The sequence below is a fragment of the Papaver somniferum genome, chromosome 5 (genome assembly GCF_003573695.1).
Source record: "Papaver somniferum cultivar HN1 chromosome 5, ASM357369v1, whole genome shotgun sequence".
NCBI classification, from domain to species: Eukaryota; Viridiplantae; Streptophyta; class Magnoliopsida; order Ranunculales; family Papaveraceae; genus Papaver; species Papaver somniferum.
Window position 1 is genome coordinate 200,808,679 of NC_039362.1, and position 18,929 is coordinate 200,827,607.

The 18,929-nt window shown below is 34.9% G+C and overlaps 1 protein-coding gene and 1 pseudogene across 1 annotated transcript; both read left to right on the forward strand.

Annotated features, from left to right (window-relative positions):
• Positions 1-7,019: 7,019 nt before the first annotated feature.
• On the forward strand, positions 7,020-8,589 carry LOC113278459 (annotated as a pseudogene).
• A 7,510-nt stretch (positions 8,590-16,099) lies between these two features.
• On the forward strand, positions 16,100-18,415 carry LOC113278460 (WAT1-related protein At5g47470-like). Its single transcript, XM_026527289.1, has 7 exons — positions 16,100-16,532; positions 16,700-16,765; positions 16,847-16,963; positions 17,058-17,277; positions 17,386-17,547; positions 17,671-17,822; positions 17,916-18,415. Exons 1-7 carry the CDS (start codon positions 16,321-16,323, stop codon positions 18,049-18,051), a joined length of 1,065 nt encoding a protein of 354 aa, XP_026383074.1. The 5' UTR covers positions 16,100-16,320; the 3' UTR covers positions 18,052-18,415.
• The last annotated feature ends 514 nt before the right edge of the window (positions 18,416-18,929 follow it).

Consider the following 18,929-nt stretch of genomic DNA (forward strand, 5'->3'; position numbering starts at 1 on the left):
CCTGTTTGTCACACTGTTTGCTTAACTAATGGAGCGTGAAATGAATTTCACAACTACAGAAGATAATGATCTTTGCAGGGGTTATCTTGTTTGCTTAGAAGAAACTACAATGGAAGAGAGCACATCAGTATTCTGGGATCGCGTCCTTCAATTTTTTGTCAGCTCAAATGGTAATGATCAAGGAAGAACGACACAATGTCTATCAGAAAGGTTCGGGGACATACGGTTTTGTTGTTCACGATATAAAAAAATATTGAGGGGATTCAACATGGATCATGAAGCTGCAACTTTTGGATATGTTGCATCTGTAGGGCGAGAATTCAAATTCACGGAGGCTTATGAAATTATCAATGGAAATGTTTTGGGTTTGTATTAAACTTGAATTAAGGAAATAATAAGTTCTCTTTTGATTATGATTATGAGAAACACTAGTGCAAACTGAATTCCAACTGGGCAGCTATCAAATTTTCCTGTCATCCACTTAAAATTTACCAAATTTTATTTTGTTCTACAGAGCCTCATAGCTAAAGAAATTTTGTTTTAGTCCCCTCCATAAAGTAACTCATATATTGAGTAGCTCTTATGTTGTTAAAACAAGACAGGAGAAAATAATAATAATTGGTGAGCAAAGCATTACAGGAAAAAATCTACTACAAACTAAAACATTCGTATATCTCAATAGAAGATATAAGAACTACAATAAAAACGCATTTAGTTTCTTAGGTTCTGACGTGAACCATTAGAAGCATGTCATTTGAAACTTAACAAGATTCAAAGACTAAGAGCTTCATACTGGAGGTGTCACTATCATTGGTCAGTGCAGTTCAAGGAAGCACCTTTTAGTCCACTAAAAACATGTAAAGCTGGGTACCGGTATCGGATCACTCGAAACATATTATAGTGTCTGGCATCTTCTCAAATTACAAATTACAGCTAGATTACAAATACAGTTCTTATGTATCTGATAAACTTGATGGATGAACAGATTACAAAAAAAAAAAAAATCCCCAAAGCTCATGCTTGAAACAAATATTCTTGTTATGGTACCAAATTATAATCCTAACAAACAGAAAAGTATGGAAAACATGAAATTACGGGAAAAAAAACACACCATATCTTGAAAACCAACTAGACATTCATTGACATTACTGAAAATTTTTAAAAGACCCGACACTTATAAAATACTAAACAAACAAACAATCCAGAGACACTCACTTAACAAACTAAAAAGGAACACTTTTAAGCATCCACCTAAGCCAAACTCTTAATAAACTTCAAAGGTTGTGATTCTAGGAAAATAAAAACTAAGCATCTTCCTGAATAGGATTCAAGTCTGCAGCAACACTTGGGTTACGAGCCAGTACTTGATTAAGGACATTTTGTCGGAAACTTGCAGCATCCTCTTTCATCTGTTGAACTTGGTCTTCGCACTGCTTGATTTTATCATCCTTGGTTGCAAGGAGTGCAAAGAGTTCTTCTATCTCCTCATCAGAAAGCCCGCGGTTACGGTGTCTTTTTGATTTCCTCTGCAGAACTTCGTCGTATATTTCATTTTCATCAGGTGTACCTCCTGCTACAATGCCTTGCTCATGCATCTCAACCATTTTGTCCTAAACATGTAAGTTGATTTTGTCAATATAAAAAATTCATTTTTTCAAAACCTGGACTAGACTACCTTCTCCACAGTTTAGAAAACATTTTAAACCACTGCATATTTATAAAGAAAGTGCACAAAGAATCTGTAATTAGAAATGTAATCCGCAGTTGATTCGACATACATACTGAACGTGAGCTGTTTCAGATATCCAAACACGCTGATCCTCTTTGATATGTGTGTGAGTATCGTAAAACGTTTGTATTTTGGCAGCTTGCACACCCAAAAGTTTTTTCTGGAAGAAGAAGAGAAAATATCAACAAAGAACAACATAGTTACATTTTACACATTACTGATTTTTAATCAGAAATACCTTCTCTAAGCGCACTTGAAACGCCCGAGAACCCCCACAGTGGTTGTACTCGACTTGCTTCCGGTTGTTCGTCCCTTCTGCGGACCGCTTCTGAAATTTGAATACAGAGTTAAAATAAATATGCATAACCTATAATTTATAAATAAGAAAACAAATTAAGAACCAATTGCTTAACCTTAAATTTCTCTGAAGCAAAATGATTACATAACCATAACCAATTCTCTTGTGAGACGTTCTCGAATGGCTTCGAGCGAGCTTCTTCAATAGTTTTGCACTTTTTGAAGTGCGCTGACATTTGAGTCCTATAGTTGTTGTACCTTCGAGCCATACAATCATTTAGGTATTTCTTGATAGAAGGCCGCGTAGTGTCCAGTTCGAACTTTTCCTATAATAACATAATAAAGTTTGACAGGTGGATCAAAAAAAGATCTCAAAACACATTTTTGGAAGAGTTCTGCCTACCTTGACACGTTCAATTAGAACAACCCTATCTTGCTCAGGAATTTTCTTCCAAGAGGTATGTTGCATCGGAGCAAAGTCACGAACAATTATGCCACATTCTGTAGATAATTTGCATCTATTTGTGGAGATTGGTTCCCCCACTATATCTGAGAATTTGATGGACATTTTTCCATGTTGGGTGAACCAATCATCCAGATCTATGCCACGTGATCGTCCACGGACATTCCGTTTCCCCAATGCAGATACTGCAATTATAAAAACAACAATGAAGATATTTGAAATCATTGCGGACATCTCAAGAAAAAACTAATTGCATCTCGGTATCAACTGTAATCATTTGCCGATATGGTTTTTCTAATTAGTAAACTTTACCAGCATCATTTGGAGCACCCAAACGTTCCAAACGTTGTTCCATTATGTCTTAGTAGTGTGTAAACCTGATTATTAAGGAGAAATACAAGATCATAAGAACACTTAAAAACACACACATATATATATATATATATATTTAAAGATTTGAATCAAACACAAAGAAACTATCCATGTAAAAAAGAGAAATCACACGATGAGAAATTTTGTTTCTCATTGAGATAAACAATCAAGCTTTAGAATCTACTAATGAATCGAGAAAATTAAAGGGTTAAACAACAATCTGGAAAGAACAATACCGACTTTCAGAGGTGATGTATATGAACTTTGTGAGTCGAAGTCAATGATCCGAGGGCTTTATTTATAGATGAGAAAAATGGAGTACTGAGCGGGAAGGATCCCGCCAAAAGGAAGTTTTCTTTTGATCTGCATCCCGCCAAAATTTGAGAAGTTATCCTAATTCAAAACAACCCACTAAAATAAGTGTCTCTTTGATGGTTACAACCGCATCAGAAATTTTTCGTTCATCCATATCTTCCTGAAGTTTTTTTTTTTCTTTACACGTTATGGTGGGGTAGAAGAAGCAACCTATGGGATGTATCCATTAGCTCATGGTTAATGAATATATTCCAGCACAAGCTAGTGGTTCTGCTAGGTGTTTTATGAGTATGAGAAACTAAGAACAACACAGACCTGAGGAAGACTCGAAGTTGATGGTAAAGGGATTTGTCTCTTCCGTTGTAGAAGGAGAGAAAAATGGAACTTGTATTTATACAGTGATGTTTACATATTTAAGATGAGTCAAGAAATAAAAACTAAATAATCTAGTTCCCTAAAACACAAAAATTCTATACTAATTTTTACATATATAGCTGAAAACTAAATAATCTAGTTCCCTAAAATACAAAAATTCTATACTAATTTTTACATATATAGCTGAAATCAATGTCTTCTATAATAATCTTCGGTCACAGCTAGCTCATCTCCATTGACTTTTGGTACAACTATTTAGTTGGCTTTTGTAGGCAGACTATTTGATGCATATATCTCCCAAGATAAATGCTTTATCTTTTGCATTTAAAACAAAATTGATATTGCATGTGTGGAATTTTCTCACATGCAACTGTGGATCTTAACAGGTGGTTCAAGTTAATTTGGGTGGCGAGAAATCAGCCATGAAATTGAGGTGCGGCTGTTGAAATTTAGTGGTCGAAGGAGAAATTAAATGTAGTATTAGAATGTGTATGGGATTAGGATAGGTATGTTTTCCCCGATTCGAATTGAGCTATAAAGGCTCGTACCAAGTTGCCGACTTTGCAGCACTAGAGCATACGAAATGTCTGGATGCAAGAGTATCCTGGAGAAAAATAAATAAGCAAAAGCTTGTCTATTTATATTTCCTAATTAGTCTATAAAATAAGCATTCATGTTTCTATAGAATTCGTATTTGCATGAAACCGAACTTACATACGAATTATAGCTACTTCGAGTGACTATTATATCGAAGAAGCTTGAGATTAACGATTAGGGACATCTTTGGACGGTAGATATTTGATTTAAGACTGTCATGCGGATCAAGGAAAGTGTGTTTTCTTTGTAACGACTAAATAACTATGAATCATGAAGCTCCAGGAGGGTTCTGACTTCAAACTTTGCATGATACATCATCGAAATCTATAAATATGAAGCTCAATATCAATTTGAACTTCAAATTCGGTATAACGACAAACAAACTATGAATCATGAAACTTTGGCAGGGTTCTGACTTAAACTTGGCCTGCTACATCATCGAAATAGATTGAGTCGATTCGAACTTCAAATATGATGCAACGACATAGAAACTATAAACCAAGAAGCTCCGGGAGGGTCTGACTTCAAGTTAATTTAGGTGGCGAGAAATCATCCATGAAATTGAGGTGCTGTTGTTTAAATCGAGTGGTCGACAGAGAAATTATAGGATTAGGATAGGTGGGTTTTCTCCGATTCGAATTCCCATAGCAAATGGAGCTATAAAAGCTCATACCAAGTTGCGGACTTTGCAACACTATACGAAATGTTTGGATGCCATAGTATTCTGGAAAAAAAAATAAGCAAAACATGTGGATTTAGATTTCCTAGTTTGTCTACATATTAAGCATTTAGATTTCCTAATTTGTCTACATATTAAGCATTTAGATTTCCTAATTTGTCTACATATTAAGCATTTAGATCGTTGTTAGATTATCCACTATTTTGTGAACCATTGTATGCCTCGTGTCATCTCCGATTAGCCAAATTATCTATATTGTATTTGTAAATATATTATTAAATTAGAAATCTACTTTTTTTTTATATCTGGTTGATTAAAATGTACACCAGAGGTCTATCTCTAGCAATTGAACCAGTGTATGCCTCGTCTGATCTCCGATTAACAAAAATATCTATGCCGGATCCCTAAATACAACATTAGACCAGAAATCTGCCTTATTTAATATACAGTTGATAAGAATGTAGACCAGGTCTATCTCTAGCAATGTGAACCATCGTATTCCTCATCACTCCGATCACCCGAAATATCTTTAATGGATCTCTAAATATACTATTGAACTGCAAGATCTGCTAATTTCCATATTTGGTTGATCAGAATATCCACCAGAGGTTTATCTCTAACAATGTGAACCAGAGTACGTCTAGGAATAAAATCGACCCCGCTAGATCAGCAAATTACTTATTAATCCATATTTATGCATCTTATATCCAAATCTTGTTCGATATAAGTTCGATCTCAGAAACTTATATTTACTATTCAACGGGACAATCTTCAGTTTGTTGTATGTCAAATACATCTTCAGACGGGTGTTCATCCTCGAATGTCGGAATTTTGTTTGTTATCATTTCGTTATCTGAAACTCAAGATTTATTACTTACTAAAATAATATCGATTAGTTCGTTGTGGAATTTCGAATTAGAAAATCGGAAACTCGAGATTTATTTCTATTTCATCAATCTCATTCTCAAAATGGATTCCCTAATAAAAATCAGATCGACCTTGTTATTCAAAACATATATATTATTATTCCTACACATGTCCAGCTCAATATGATAATCTCCTCATAACACAAGTTTGCATTATTACCTCGATAGTCTATAATACAATTGGATTTGTGTCTCATAAACTGATTAGTGAATTGAAATCTACCGATTTTTTGCACTTAAAAACGGATTCTCAATCAGAAATTAGATCAGATCACGTAGGTCAAAATAAAAATCTGCATACGAGTCTCTGATCTTAATATAATGTCACAGTCTTGTTCCTTATACCTTTTTTGTCATCTAGTAACAACCCCCAAATAACTGGACTAGGTCCCAAACTAGCCAGGTTATTATGGGTAGGGGTGTCAATGGAAGAATATCTGTCGGATATTTGGAAATCCGTATTTGATAGGTTAAGCGCTATTGGATATATTCGATAATCGATAATATCCTATAGCATATCAAAATCAAATATTGATTCCGATATGCTAAGCTATCAGATATCGGATATTTGATATCCGATAATATCCTATAGGATATCAAAATCAGATATCGTTTCTGATATGCTAAGCTATCATATATCGGATATTTATACGATAATATCCGGTTCCAATAAAAATGTTAAAAACTCTATAAAACATGTTCATAATTGAAATTTAAGTTCAATTTGTCAAACATTTCATATTGGATATCAAATATAGTTAGGGTAAATTACAAATCAGTCCTTGTTTTTATCGGATATCTAATATTAACAATTCTGATGGAGCCTAATCCGATTCCGATATATTAAGGAAGAAATATTCGATAGAATATCCGATCTGATATTCGATAAAACGGATAAAATCTTATAGGATCGCGAATATTCGGAAACGGATTCCGGATATCGGACAAATATTGACGGGCCTAATCATGGGCTCTTAAATTTTGCATCTAAAATCTATTGGCGCTTCATTTTTGTGCAAACCGAACTTCCCTCCCAATCAACCCGCCTAAAATTTCACCACGTATCAGAAAAATCTACTTTTATGCCAGCTCTAGAAGAAAATCCCTAAATCTTCCCATTTATCTCTCACACGTCTCAACGTGTTGTGTGTTCTGCCTCAAGAAATTCCTCAAAACCCTCGTACTCCCATTATGGGTTTCCCGAAGATGAAACTCTTTCTCAAATTTCTCCATCTCTTTTTCTACATCAAGCAGGTAAAATATTTCTCCGCTTCTGTTTCTAAAGTTGGTTCTCGTTTTCGACATGACTCTCCATCACAGTTATGAATTGGACTCCAGATGGTTGTCGTAGGTATATAACTGAACTACTTGATAAGTTGATTTGTTTTCTGTTGATTTGTTTTCTCTCTTTGTATATCTAATTGTTGATCAATGTATGAATTTGACAGGCTGTTGTATTATGTATAACTTTCAGCCGTACCTTCATGTCCAAGCACGAGGATGCACATTGGGAAAGGCATGGTCCATGTAAAATTTTTATTTGGTGTATGTGTGTTCAGGGAAAACATTAGAAAGTTGGTAAAGGATGGTTACATTATTCATAAGCCAACAGTGATTCACTCTAGATCTCGTGCTTGTCGTATGAATGAAGCCAAGGCCAAGGGTCGTCACTCTGGTTATGTTAATTTAACAATCTAATTCCATTGTTGGTGTTATCGTGTAAATGTTAGCTTTGTTATTTATTTCTTTAATTCAATGACTGGTTCATATTATGTGTTGTAGAGAGGTAGCAATGGGTCAATTTGTTAGTTTCTCTGTGAACAGGTAAGAGGAAGGGTACCAGAGAATCTAGGTTGCCTACCAAGGTTATCTGGATGAGGAGAATGCGTGTCCTCAGGAGGTTGCTCCGTAAGTACAGGGAGGCAAAGAAGATTGACAAGCACATGTACCATGATATGTACTTGAGGGTAAAGGGTAATGTGTTCAAGAACAAGTGTGTATTCATGGAAAGTATTCACAAACCCAAGGCATAGAAGGCCAGAGAGAAGACTTTGTCTGACCAGTTTGAGGCTAAGCGTGCTAAGAACAAGGATAGCAGAGAAAGGAAACATGCTTGGAGGGGGGAGCGTTTGGAAGCGGTAAGATACTGATAAACTTGTTGATTTTCATTTTTCAATTTTTATTCTAAATTCGGACACTATGTGTGTATCTTTGTTCCTGGCTTGATTACTGCTTGGGTAATGTTAACTATGTATGCATGTCATACATGTTAAGAACATAAAAATCAGTAGTTAACTAATTGGACTTTTAGTGAATTCTGCATAGAATTGATTAAGATATACATGTATGGAATAGCAATATTATATATATATGTAGGGAATAGCAATTTTAGTCTTGCCATTTCATTATTTACTGCTCTGTGTCAGAACTGCAGTGTAATTTTAAAAGACATTCTAGGTCAAGTTAAGTCTAGAGAGTAGAAGCACTAAGATTCTATCGTTGAGTCTTGAATCCTTGTTATTTCCTCGAGTTGATCTCTACAAGTTGGTATAATATGCAACAGGGACCCGTCGATAAAGTGGCAGCACCCACACCTGCACCTCAAGCAGCTACCGGGTAAGAGTTTCTTCTTATTCTTGTTTCCTTTTTCTCTTGCATTCAGTTACTTTTGAAAAATTCTAAGATCATTGTACTGATAGTCGTCCTCTTTTCACCTTGATCTTGTTTGCAGGGCACCAAAGAAATCCAAGAAATGAGCAAACTGTTCAGAAGTAATATCATTGATCAGTACGTAGAACTAGCGTTTTATTATAATAGTGAACTTTTTTTCTTGCGGAAAAGAAACCTCTGTGTTCTGGTTCCTTATATTTTTGGATGGTATTAAACTTGTTTAATTATCACACTTGTTTCTTTTGTTTTCCTTTTATTGATTTTCTTTTTTCATGTTGCATTCTTAATGTTTTTTCATTTGATTTTGAGAAGTAGAAGTGCCAAAACAATTGCTGAAGATCAAGCTGTGTCGAGTAAGTTCTCTGATAATTCCTATATGTGCTCCCCTTGCACCATTTTTTCTTAACACGACTCTTCCTAAGATTGCTTTCCATCTGAGTTTGACGTGTTTATTTCTTATGGTCTTTTTTCTGGCAGGGGAGCCGTGAAATATTTAGCTTATGTTGTTACATGTCGTGCCAGTAAAAATGTCATTTCACCTCTAGTTCAGTGCACAGCCCATGTGTCCTGGCATGTTAAGCTCAATTGCAACTTTAATGGAGAGTGAAGACCCCAATCACAAATTTCAATTATTGAATGAACTACATGCAGTGGAAGTGTGGAACATGGTTGTTCAGCATCATAATCCGAATAAGATCACCCAGATTTTCAATTTGAGTTACAAGCTTTTTACTCCGTGCTCCTATAAGTAAGTACTGCATCTTCACACTATTGTTACGTATAGTTTGTTTCTTCTGAAAATTGTAGCATGGATACAAACATAAAAATCCTTGTTGCTGTCTTTGATGCTACATTTTATAATGATTTTCTTATGGATGCTGGACCTATAGGAAATGTACAATCAGAGAAAGATATACAAAGAATACAGCTGTTGAGTATTGGTTATTCATGCAGCTGTTGCTGCACCTTCGAAAATCTGAAGCCACTTAGTTTTATGTTATCGGTTATATATAGGTGCTAGAAGTACTCTTCAATAACTTCAATAGCTTCGACACAAGTGAGCAGTTAGAACTTAGAAGTTATTAGTCCATTGTGAATGTAATAAGAGATTGGAGAGTTGTGTTGGATTGTAAACAAAAACTATTTGTATAAATGAAAATATTTTTCAATGGATCTTTCGGAGACGAACATAATTGTGTGCATAAACATAATATTATGACAATTTTTCTCTTCACATAAATAAAGTATTTGGAGACGAAAGATCCGCTTACATTTTATTTTTTTGGAGGCAAACTTTTTGGTCTCAGAATTTATTTGCTGGTGAAAGGTTTTGTCTATAAAACTGTTTTCATGGACAAATTTATTATTCTTAAAAACTGTTTATTTTGGATCGAAATTCTTAGTTTAGAAAATCATTAGTTATGAGACGAAAACTTTTGTCGACTGAAATATTTCTATCGGCCAATGAATTAGTCTCTAAAACATTTATTTCAAGACAACATATGTTCTCGCTATTTTCTTTATTTGTAGGCGAATTATTTGGTCCATAAATTCATTATTTTTTGGCCGAATTTTTTTTTTCGAAAACCACTTTCAAAAACAATAATATTAGTCATTAAAAGGTTGCTTGGGAGATGAAAATATTTGTAGCTACGGTATGTAATAAAAACAAAACATTTGGTCGGCATAATTTATTATTGAAACGAATATCAGTTGTCATTAAAACAATTTATTGAGGAAGTTTTTCCCTCGCCAAAAATAATTCTAATGAGATAATTTTTCGCCATTCACTTTATTTTTGGAGACAAATTATAGTAGTTGTTGAAAGAGTTGTACAATAACAAAAAATTTGGCGTCATTAAAATAATTTCTTATGACCATTAAACGTTTCCACGACGATGATTAGCTGACGAAAAAAAAATCGCCCCAGATCCTTTTTGACGACAAAATAAGATGGTTTTGTGAAGAAAATATTTGTCACTAAATGCCCATTTTCTTGTAGTGATATATGTTCAAATACTTGCCACGCATACAAAGGAACTTCACGGAGTCAGGATGTTACTGAGGCTTCCATATTTTACCTTATAACACTATGATTTCGTCACATACTTCACCAACAAGAACACACATTAGTCGTACGAGGAACAATTCGTGGTCTTGATTTTAACATAAGACAAGCCCTTATGACATTCTCAATTGTAGGAGTAGAGTGCAACTGTTCCTGCAGTTACACACATATACATACTATCATTTTGTGTTAAAAAGAGTATGTGCACGCGGTAGTGTCAAAGCATAAATCATGTTTTCCGCTGAAAATACTATATATGTATACTACCGTACGATAACCATTTTGGACGCCGTAATATCTGAAAGAGATATATTGTGTGCATGCATAATTGAATTAATCATGAAGCTTAAAACAAACGAATGAGACAAGCAGATATTTTACCTCTCTTGTTCAGAGAAACTCACCATCATGATTGGTATTTCATTTGAAATTTATTGTAAGTTCCATTTTGCGATTCAAGGGGGGTTCATTGGTATAATCGCTTTTTTTATGAGCTCGCAAAGCCAAAATCTGTGTCATTGAGAAGATCCATTTATGTAGATGCTTAAAGTTGTTTTTCCCGCACCACATATTCCCAAGAATTACTATATACAATAAATCTATTAAAGAAAAAGTTTGATAGCAAAAACCATGTATTCATCAAATTTGGGGTGTACTCTTTTGAGTGCTTATTGGTTTCTGAGTTTTTTTCTTTCACGAAATCCAGGATATATTTTAGACAGTGATGTATGTTCGTTGATTAAAAATACCATCTACAATATGTTTTATTTATAGACAAATAGGAGTATGTACTTCATCATTTAGATTGCATATTTATTTACCTAATAAAGAAAATCTAACATGATTCTGGTTATAAATAGGTATGCATTCATTGAGTATCTTCTCTTTCTTTTCTTTTTTACGAAACTACTCATAAATGTGAGATTTTGATTATAAAGTAGGCGTGCATTCGTTTATCACCTGACTACGTATTAAAATAACTTTGAAAACATAAGACAATTCATTGGAAGAAAAAAGTACAATAAATATTTTTCTTTAATAAATAAACGGGAATCAAACCTGAATGATTCAGGACAAGATAAACAAATTGTTGGAAAAATACGCGGTTTCGGTTTTTCGGAAATCCTATTCATGTGACAAACAAAATACTAACAAAGAAAAGAGTTAGAAATATTTATCGGATTGTTTGATCGAGGCGAGGTACTCCTCTTTCCTTAAAGACAATTCATACACGCATACAGTGCTCACGGTTCTACCGGTGTCGTCTTCCAAGATACAACCATCACACCTTGTACTACTTGGCCAGCGAATGTTGACAATTACCACGCTCTTAGAGTCGACTCTGACTGTTGAAATAAATACTTGTTTCTTGCTTCTCGAAACTTGTGAAAATCCATATAAAACAAAACTAGGAAATGAATTTTAACATAAAATTATAACACAAATTACATAATTGCAAATCACTCTAATACCGGAACAAGGTGACGAATCTCTAATAACATGTTAAAAGAATCACAAGTAACCAGTAGCCGTAGCAGTGTCGCCAGCTTATAAATTTTGTACTTATCTCTCATAGATTCACAATGTTATCTCTGGAAAGCTGTTTAACAATTTGTTCTTCGGTGTCATATAATTTTTCCATGGTCACCAGTTACTTATTCATTAGATTTTGTATATGCCTTTCCGGTTTTTTCTTGTTTAGTTTTTCCAAACATGACAATAGTTTTTTAATTTTGTTTTTTGGTAATCCAAACACATTATTTTTCCAAAAATTCACTTGGTTACCCAGATTTTCCAAGTATTGAATCATGGCTATTGTAGGGTTACTGCTATCACTATTACAACAATTATGTATTAATTCTATGCAAGATTTCCTATCGACACTAGGAATTTTAAGGTTGATTTCCTAAATTGATTCAACCATTCTATGTTAATAAAAGGCTTGTCGATTCCTGGATGTTTTCTACCCCCTCCCTATAGTTATTCCATGTAATTTAGCCCCTTGATAATCATAATCTTCTAAAGCCGACCGTAAAGAAGAAGTCTATTAAAGGGTTCTGCCTCACTTTCTACGAAAGGAGCACCTTCTTGTTTATCATCTTTGAAAAGAGTTTGGTTACAGTCTCCTATAACCATCCAAGCCATCTTATTATAGTTAACTTTAACTGAAATTTCTTCTAAAAATTTCCAAGAATCAAATTTATGTGGCTTGTATCGTAAACCGTAAAATCATGTTAACAACCATTCCTTCTCAGAGAAGTTTGTTTCAACTAGGACATTAATCATATTAGAGTTAAAATGCATTATCTCAAATTTAAACCATCTACCCATGCCATAACAAGTCCTCCTATTATGCCCAATAGGTCAACAATGAAGACTTTAGGAAAATCTTTCATGAATTTCCTAACCTCGGATCTCTTTTTCTTTGTCTTAAACAAAAAAAAAACAATAACTAGGTTCTCAGAATTAACTAAGAAACTGAAATGTTGCCTGGTATTTTTTGAACCACATCCTTGGGCATTCCAAGCTAGGATTTTATTTTAAAAAGATACAATAAAGCAAAGAACTTACTACCCAAATTTATACTAACAATCATACCAATCGGCAAGACATAGAAACAATAATTTTATAGAAGTATAAAAAGATTAGGTTACTTTTATTTACCTGGATCCCCTCGTTTTGCAGGCAGTAGTTATAGCAGCATTACTAATTGATTTGGACATATCTAGAGGCTTTGAACTCGAAACTAGGTTAGGTCCATACTGGTTGAGATGAATTTTCTTTATATCCACCAAATCCATCGAATTAGAACCTAAGGAGCAGTTTTCTTCAATCTAAACAATGGTTTTCTTTCTATTATCAATATGCATGAATTATGATTTTAAACCACGTAAAAACCACTAGCACACACAAGGTAGGATCGCCCTGCAGAGAAAAAAAGGGGATTTCATTTATGAGTTTTGTTGCGAGTGGATAGTTTATATGTAATTCAAAATCAGTGGCGGATCTAAAGCTAGACTTGGGCTGGCTTAAGCCACCCCCAAATTTGGAATTTAAAAAAAAAATAGGTAATAGAGCTAAGCCAATTCCAATGCAAACCCGGCTGAAATTTTTACAAGCCACCCCTAAAATGCCGAAACTTTTTCCAAGCCACCCCTAGTTCCAAATCCTAGTTCCGCCCCTCTTCAAAATCACAGTTCAACAAGAATGTTTGCTGGAACTATTGATGCATAAACTGTGAATGAAGTGCGGCGGATACAAACATGCACGCTTCCATGCATCTGACAAATTGGTGCCCCATGCAAGTCATATGAAAAATTACCAAACTACAATTGCCACCAGAAAAGTTATTTGGATTTTTCTAACAACTTAACACAACAAAGTACGTAACTAAAACCCTAGAAATTTCAAACATGAAGTTGTAGTTGTGATCCAAAAATTGTCCATCCACCAAATATTTATCATGTGACTCAAAACTAGACTTTGAAATCTGCATAACAACCTAAAATTTGCAGTGTGATTCCTAAGCTCCTTGGCTGCCTATCTGTCGGCCCAAATCTTGTTATCTATCGGCCCACTTGCAATACTGTAAACGACATGGTATTGGTATGTGACCTTATTGAAGAACGGTTTTTTGGGGACCAACCTTTTTTTTTGGGACCATTGTTTTATTTTGGGTAAGACATTAGAAGTAATTTTAGGTCACCTCTTATCTAAATATTTATACTAATACCAAAATTACCCTCCTGATTATTTTTGTATAACGATTAGTTAGTGTGATTAATCATTGATTAAGGTTAAATTAATAGATTGTTTTTTTTAAAGTAGAATTATTGAGTGACTAAAGTGATAGAAGAAGAAGAAGATGGAGAAAAAAATTATTTTGAGATGGGTGAATATGGAGAAAAAACATCCTCTGGGTACCGAAGTATGCTTGTAACTTAGTGAATGTTGTTATAAATGGCCTAAAATATCTTCAAAATCAAAATTGTAACAAAAAAATTTCAACCAGGTCAACAAAGTTCGGTTAGATTATATGAAGAACATGTAGCCGAACTTTCTGCAATTGCAGTTCGGTTAATAAATCAGAAATCACAGGCAACCGAACCAGAGCTTTAATGGAGTTTTTGTTTGTTCGACTAGCTGATGAAAAATCAAATGTAGCCGAACTACTATGCTTGAGTTTAGAGAGTTTGTTCGATTCAGTCGACTCGACCACGTTGTAACCGAACTTTAAACAACAGAGTTCGGTAAGTTCGCAAAAAAAATTTTTTTTGCGATTAAACAGAACTCAACATTTGGCTATACAGAGAAGAGTTCGGTTTTGAAATTATTTTTGCGAGTTAACCGAACTCATTATATAGGTTTTCTGAGTAAAGTTCGGTTAGGATTTTTTTTTGCGATTAAACCGAACTGAACATTTGGCTATATAGAGAAGAGTTCGTTATTGAAATTATTTTTGCGACTCAACCGAACTCAGGTGTTCGGTTAGGCAAAAAAAAATTCTTAGCCGTAGTGTTCTTCGTGTTCTTCATTTTTTAAAAGTTCGGTTATAAAACTAGGGTTTTTTTCAAAATTATCCTAACCGAACTTACTACTGTAACCTCCAAATTCAACATATTTTGATGACTACGACTCAAAATTTTCAATCAAAAACGAATTAGAAGTAATGGGTTTGTGGGAAAATATTTATGGATATGTTTGTTTATAAAAGATTGATTAATCGACGATGAAAACTCAATGAATCGACGATGATGAAAATTTGATGATTTTTGATTAGATTTGTATACGATCAGGTTTAGATGATCATATATTGATGAAGAAGAGAAGAAGAAAAATTGTAGAATAGAGGAAGAAGAAGTCGTAGATTAGTTATAATTCTAATTAGGTAAAAGGGTAAACTAGTCATCTCCACCTTCTAGAACATCCCTTATAATTATAAGGAAGGTGGCCTAATCAAATCATGTTCCCCTCAAAAAACCCATGGTCCCAAAAAATGATTCTTATTGAATATATCATGTGACCCAAAATCAGTTTTGTGGCCTGAAATTTCCTTAATTAGTGCCGAGAATTGTTTGTATGCCCAAAATCTGCAAAATTGTCACTGTGACCCGCATCGTCACCCTAACCCAAAATCTTTATTTTGATAATTTTTTAACAGAAAAACCTTGAGTCTGATACAAAATCTTTCTCATGACCTCAAAAATTTGTGCGACTCAAATTGTGGTCCATGACTCAAAATTTGCACCATCACCTCATCCAAATTGTTGGTGTTCTTGTTAACATCCATACCCACATAAGAGGGATGTTGGTGGTAGATGCAATTGGATTTCATTTCATGTACCCAAACAAATAAACAAAAAAAGACAAAGAAAAAAAAAACACAGAAGAAATTGGATTTCGGATTGGATTTGTTCAAAGCAGATCCACTAAAGTGCGTCTAATCTAGGCAGGCCCAAGACCATCCAACAGGTAGGTGATCAGAGTGCATGCATGATTTCAACCATTTGACCAGTTGTTGGTGCCTCGTGCATGCATGCATGCATGCTAACTATCAAGTCATATGAAACGCTAGCTACTTTCAAAACCACAATTGTGATTCGTCACCGCAAAAGTTGTGTAGACAGAAAGAGATGTTCTGCTAATTCTAACCAAACACCAAAATAAAACCAACAATTATAATTGTTAAGGAATGGAAGATGGTGGTGGGTGGTGAATTGATCAGCTAGAAATTTTAGTGACCGAAAGAGGTGGCAAAAGAAATTCACAAGGAAGAGAAAAAGAAAAGAAAAGAAAAAAAGAAACAGATCTAAAAACATAATCTGAGAAATGTTAGGATCAACAACAACGCCAGCAACAAATAAATTCTTCCATGAATCGGTGTTGATTGTTGGATTAATCGGTGTTCAAATCGTCTATTCTGTATACTCAGTGATCATGAGCAATCTAATGGCACTTGGTCTCTCCCCTCTCTTCCTCGTCATTTATTGCAGTTTTGCAACCTCTTTATTCTTATTCCCTCTCTGCGTATATTTCGAAAGGTAAGTCTTATGGCGTTCCAATCCAATGTTTTCCCATGCAGAGAAATTTAATTTCGTTTTGATTACCATAAGACTTGCTCTTCGCGGATTTAATTATTATTCTTGGTTGTCGTTGCTACTTTGCTATTGTTAATAATTTTGTTTATGTTTTTTGTTTACTTTTAAAGGAGCAAGTGGCCCAAAGAATTCAGCACCAAATTGTTGGGACAACTGCTGTTGATTTCATTTGGAGGGTAAGAATTTATATATCATATTAATTCTTGCATTGGCTTGTATTAGCAAATTTATCATATTATATTGGCTTCCATTTGAAGGGTAACTTTGTTCCAGTCCCTACTATTAGTTGGAGTTAAGAAAACTTCTCCAGCAATCGCTTGTGCCATGCCCAATCTAGCTCCAGGGATCATCTTTGTCATTGCTTGGGCACTCAGGTACTACTACTAGTTCGCGGCTCATTTGCGACACTACCTATTAGTATATTTGTGATCTTTAATAGCCATACAAATTATCCAAGCCTTTATGTAGGTTTGAAAAGGTGAATCTTAGTTGCATGTATAGTAAAGTTAAGATCTTGGGGACTTGCATTTGTGTTATTGGAGCAATTACAATGAGCATTTTCTACGCGCCTGGAGCAACCTCAGAGAGCACCAGTCCGAACGATGAAATCAACGAGGAAGTCAAGCTTGTTGGTATCATATGTCTCATGACAGCAATCCTTGTCTTGTCATGTGTTGTTGTCTTACAGGTGTGTAAAACTTGCTTACAGCCATTAAGACTTCATTATTAGGTTACGTATTGATCTCTAAATACATTTTATAATAGTGCATTAGCTAACTGCTTGTGTTGAAAACAGGCTGCAACTTTGGGTGATTTCCCTGCACCTATGACTCTCTGTGCCATAACTTCTTTCGCTGGTGCTATTCTAACAGCAGTAGTAAAGATGGTTGAAGAACGAGGATTAGTCACAGCCAATAATATTGTGCGCACCGGGGATCTTGTTGGGTATGCTATACTGGTAAATATCTTCACACCGCCCCAATTTAACCGAGTTGCGTGAATTTGCATGGATGAAGCGAGCCAATGGCAAATGTTTTGTATAGCATAAACTGAAGTGCTTCAATTTGTGGTGAATGTCTAGGGAGGTATTGTAAGTGGAGCTTGTACGAGTTTTAATGCATGGGCAATGAAGAGAAAAGGGCCAGTATATGTGTCTACATTCAACCCCATCGGAACTGTCTCTTCTGTCATCCTCTCTGCTCTGACCTTAGGGGACTCTGTCAGTCTAGGAAGGTATGCTCTCTTTTGATATCACCTCAAAGGATCTTTTCTAACCTTTCGACTCGAATAAAGATAACCACAATGTACTATGGGTGGATTCTGCAGCGTGTGCGGTATGTTCATGATGTTCACTGGCCTGTACTTTGTGTTATGGGCTAAGAAGAAAGAAAATGTCGTGGGCAGTGATGATGTATCAGTATTACCAAAAAGTTACGAATCAGAAAAACCACTCTTATGCTAGAGCCGCAAGCATTGGGTTAGGCATAGCGTATATATGCTGCATTAAAGGTAAGAGGCGGCAAAAAAAAAAAAGAACATCCCACTATGTAAGTTAAATAACCTTTAAAAACTAGTTAGCAAGTGGATACAGTTGCACCTACTTTCCCTAAGCTAAATGTGCCCCCGAATCCGTCCCTGTTATTGAGAGTATCAGTTGTAAAGCTTAGTCAGATTTATATAGATTTATTTTCTATCGTTTGGGAACTTTTATTATTTTTCCCCCTTGGATGATGTTTTACATAATATGAGGTAGGTTGTTCACATAATAAAGTGTGTACACTGTGGTGGATCTATGTAAATATATACTGCCCAAGAAGTTTTGTATATGTTGTGCTCAAGTTTCGAGGCCATTTTAAACTTTGATCGAACAGTTTTAGACAGACGGATTTCAAAACATCCTGAGAACCTAAAAATGAAATCATCCTCGGGAGACATTTATTTTGGCTATTAACAAATTCTGCAGCATGGAGCATTTTATCATAGGCCATTGTAACAACACCGGGAAAATATTGCAGAATGATATCCTTAAAATACACACACGGGCTAGAATCAAGTTTAGACATCAACAAAACAAGAGTACATATTGCAGTCATAATACGATATCTTCATTCCCATTATATTAAATCTAGAACCACATTAACCATGCATCACCGAATTTTCATAGATAAAAGAAATAACTAACAGAGAGCAGCCTGGTACAAATCAAACCCGTACTCTTTCAAAGAGTTCTAACGGGGAACAGAAAAACGGGAAATGACAAAGAGGATGATTACCAAACAAAGAACCGCTCCAAGCACAACAGCAAGAACAAAGATCGCAGAAATACGGATCAAGATGAAG

Bases quoted from the DNA above. Each gene is read 5' to 3' on its own strand.
- LOC113278460 (XM_026527289.1), top strand. From the start codon at position 16,321: ATGTTAGGATCAACAACAACGCCAGCAACAAATAAATTCTTCCATGAA. The intron at 16,533-16,699 runs GTAAGTCTTATG...TTACTTTTAAAG, and splicing joins CTCTGCGTATATTTCGAAAG to GAGCAAGTGGCCCAAAGAAT. The intron at 17,823-17,915 runs GTATGCTCTCTT...TGGATTCTGCAG, and splicing joins GACTCTGTCAGTCTAGGAAG to CGTGTGCGGTATGTTCATGA.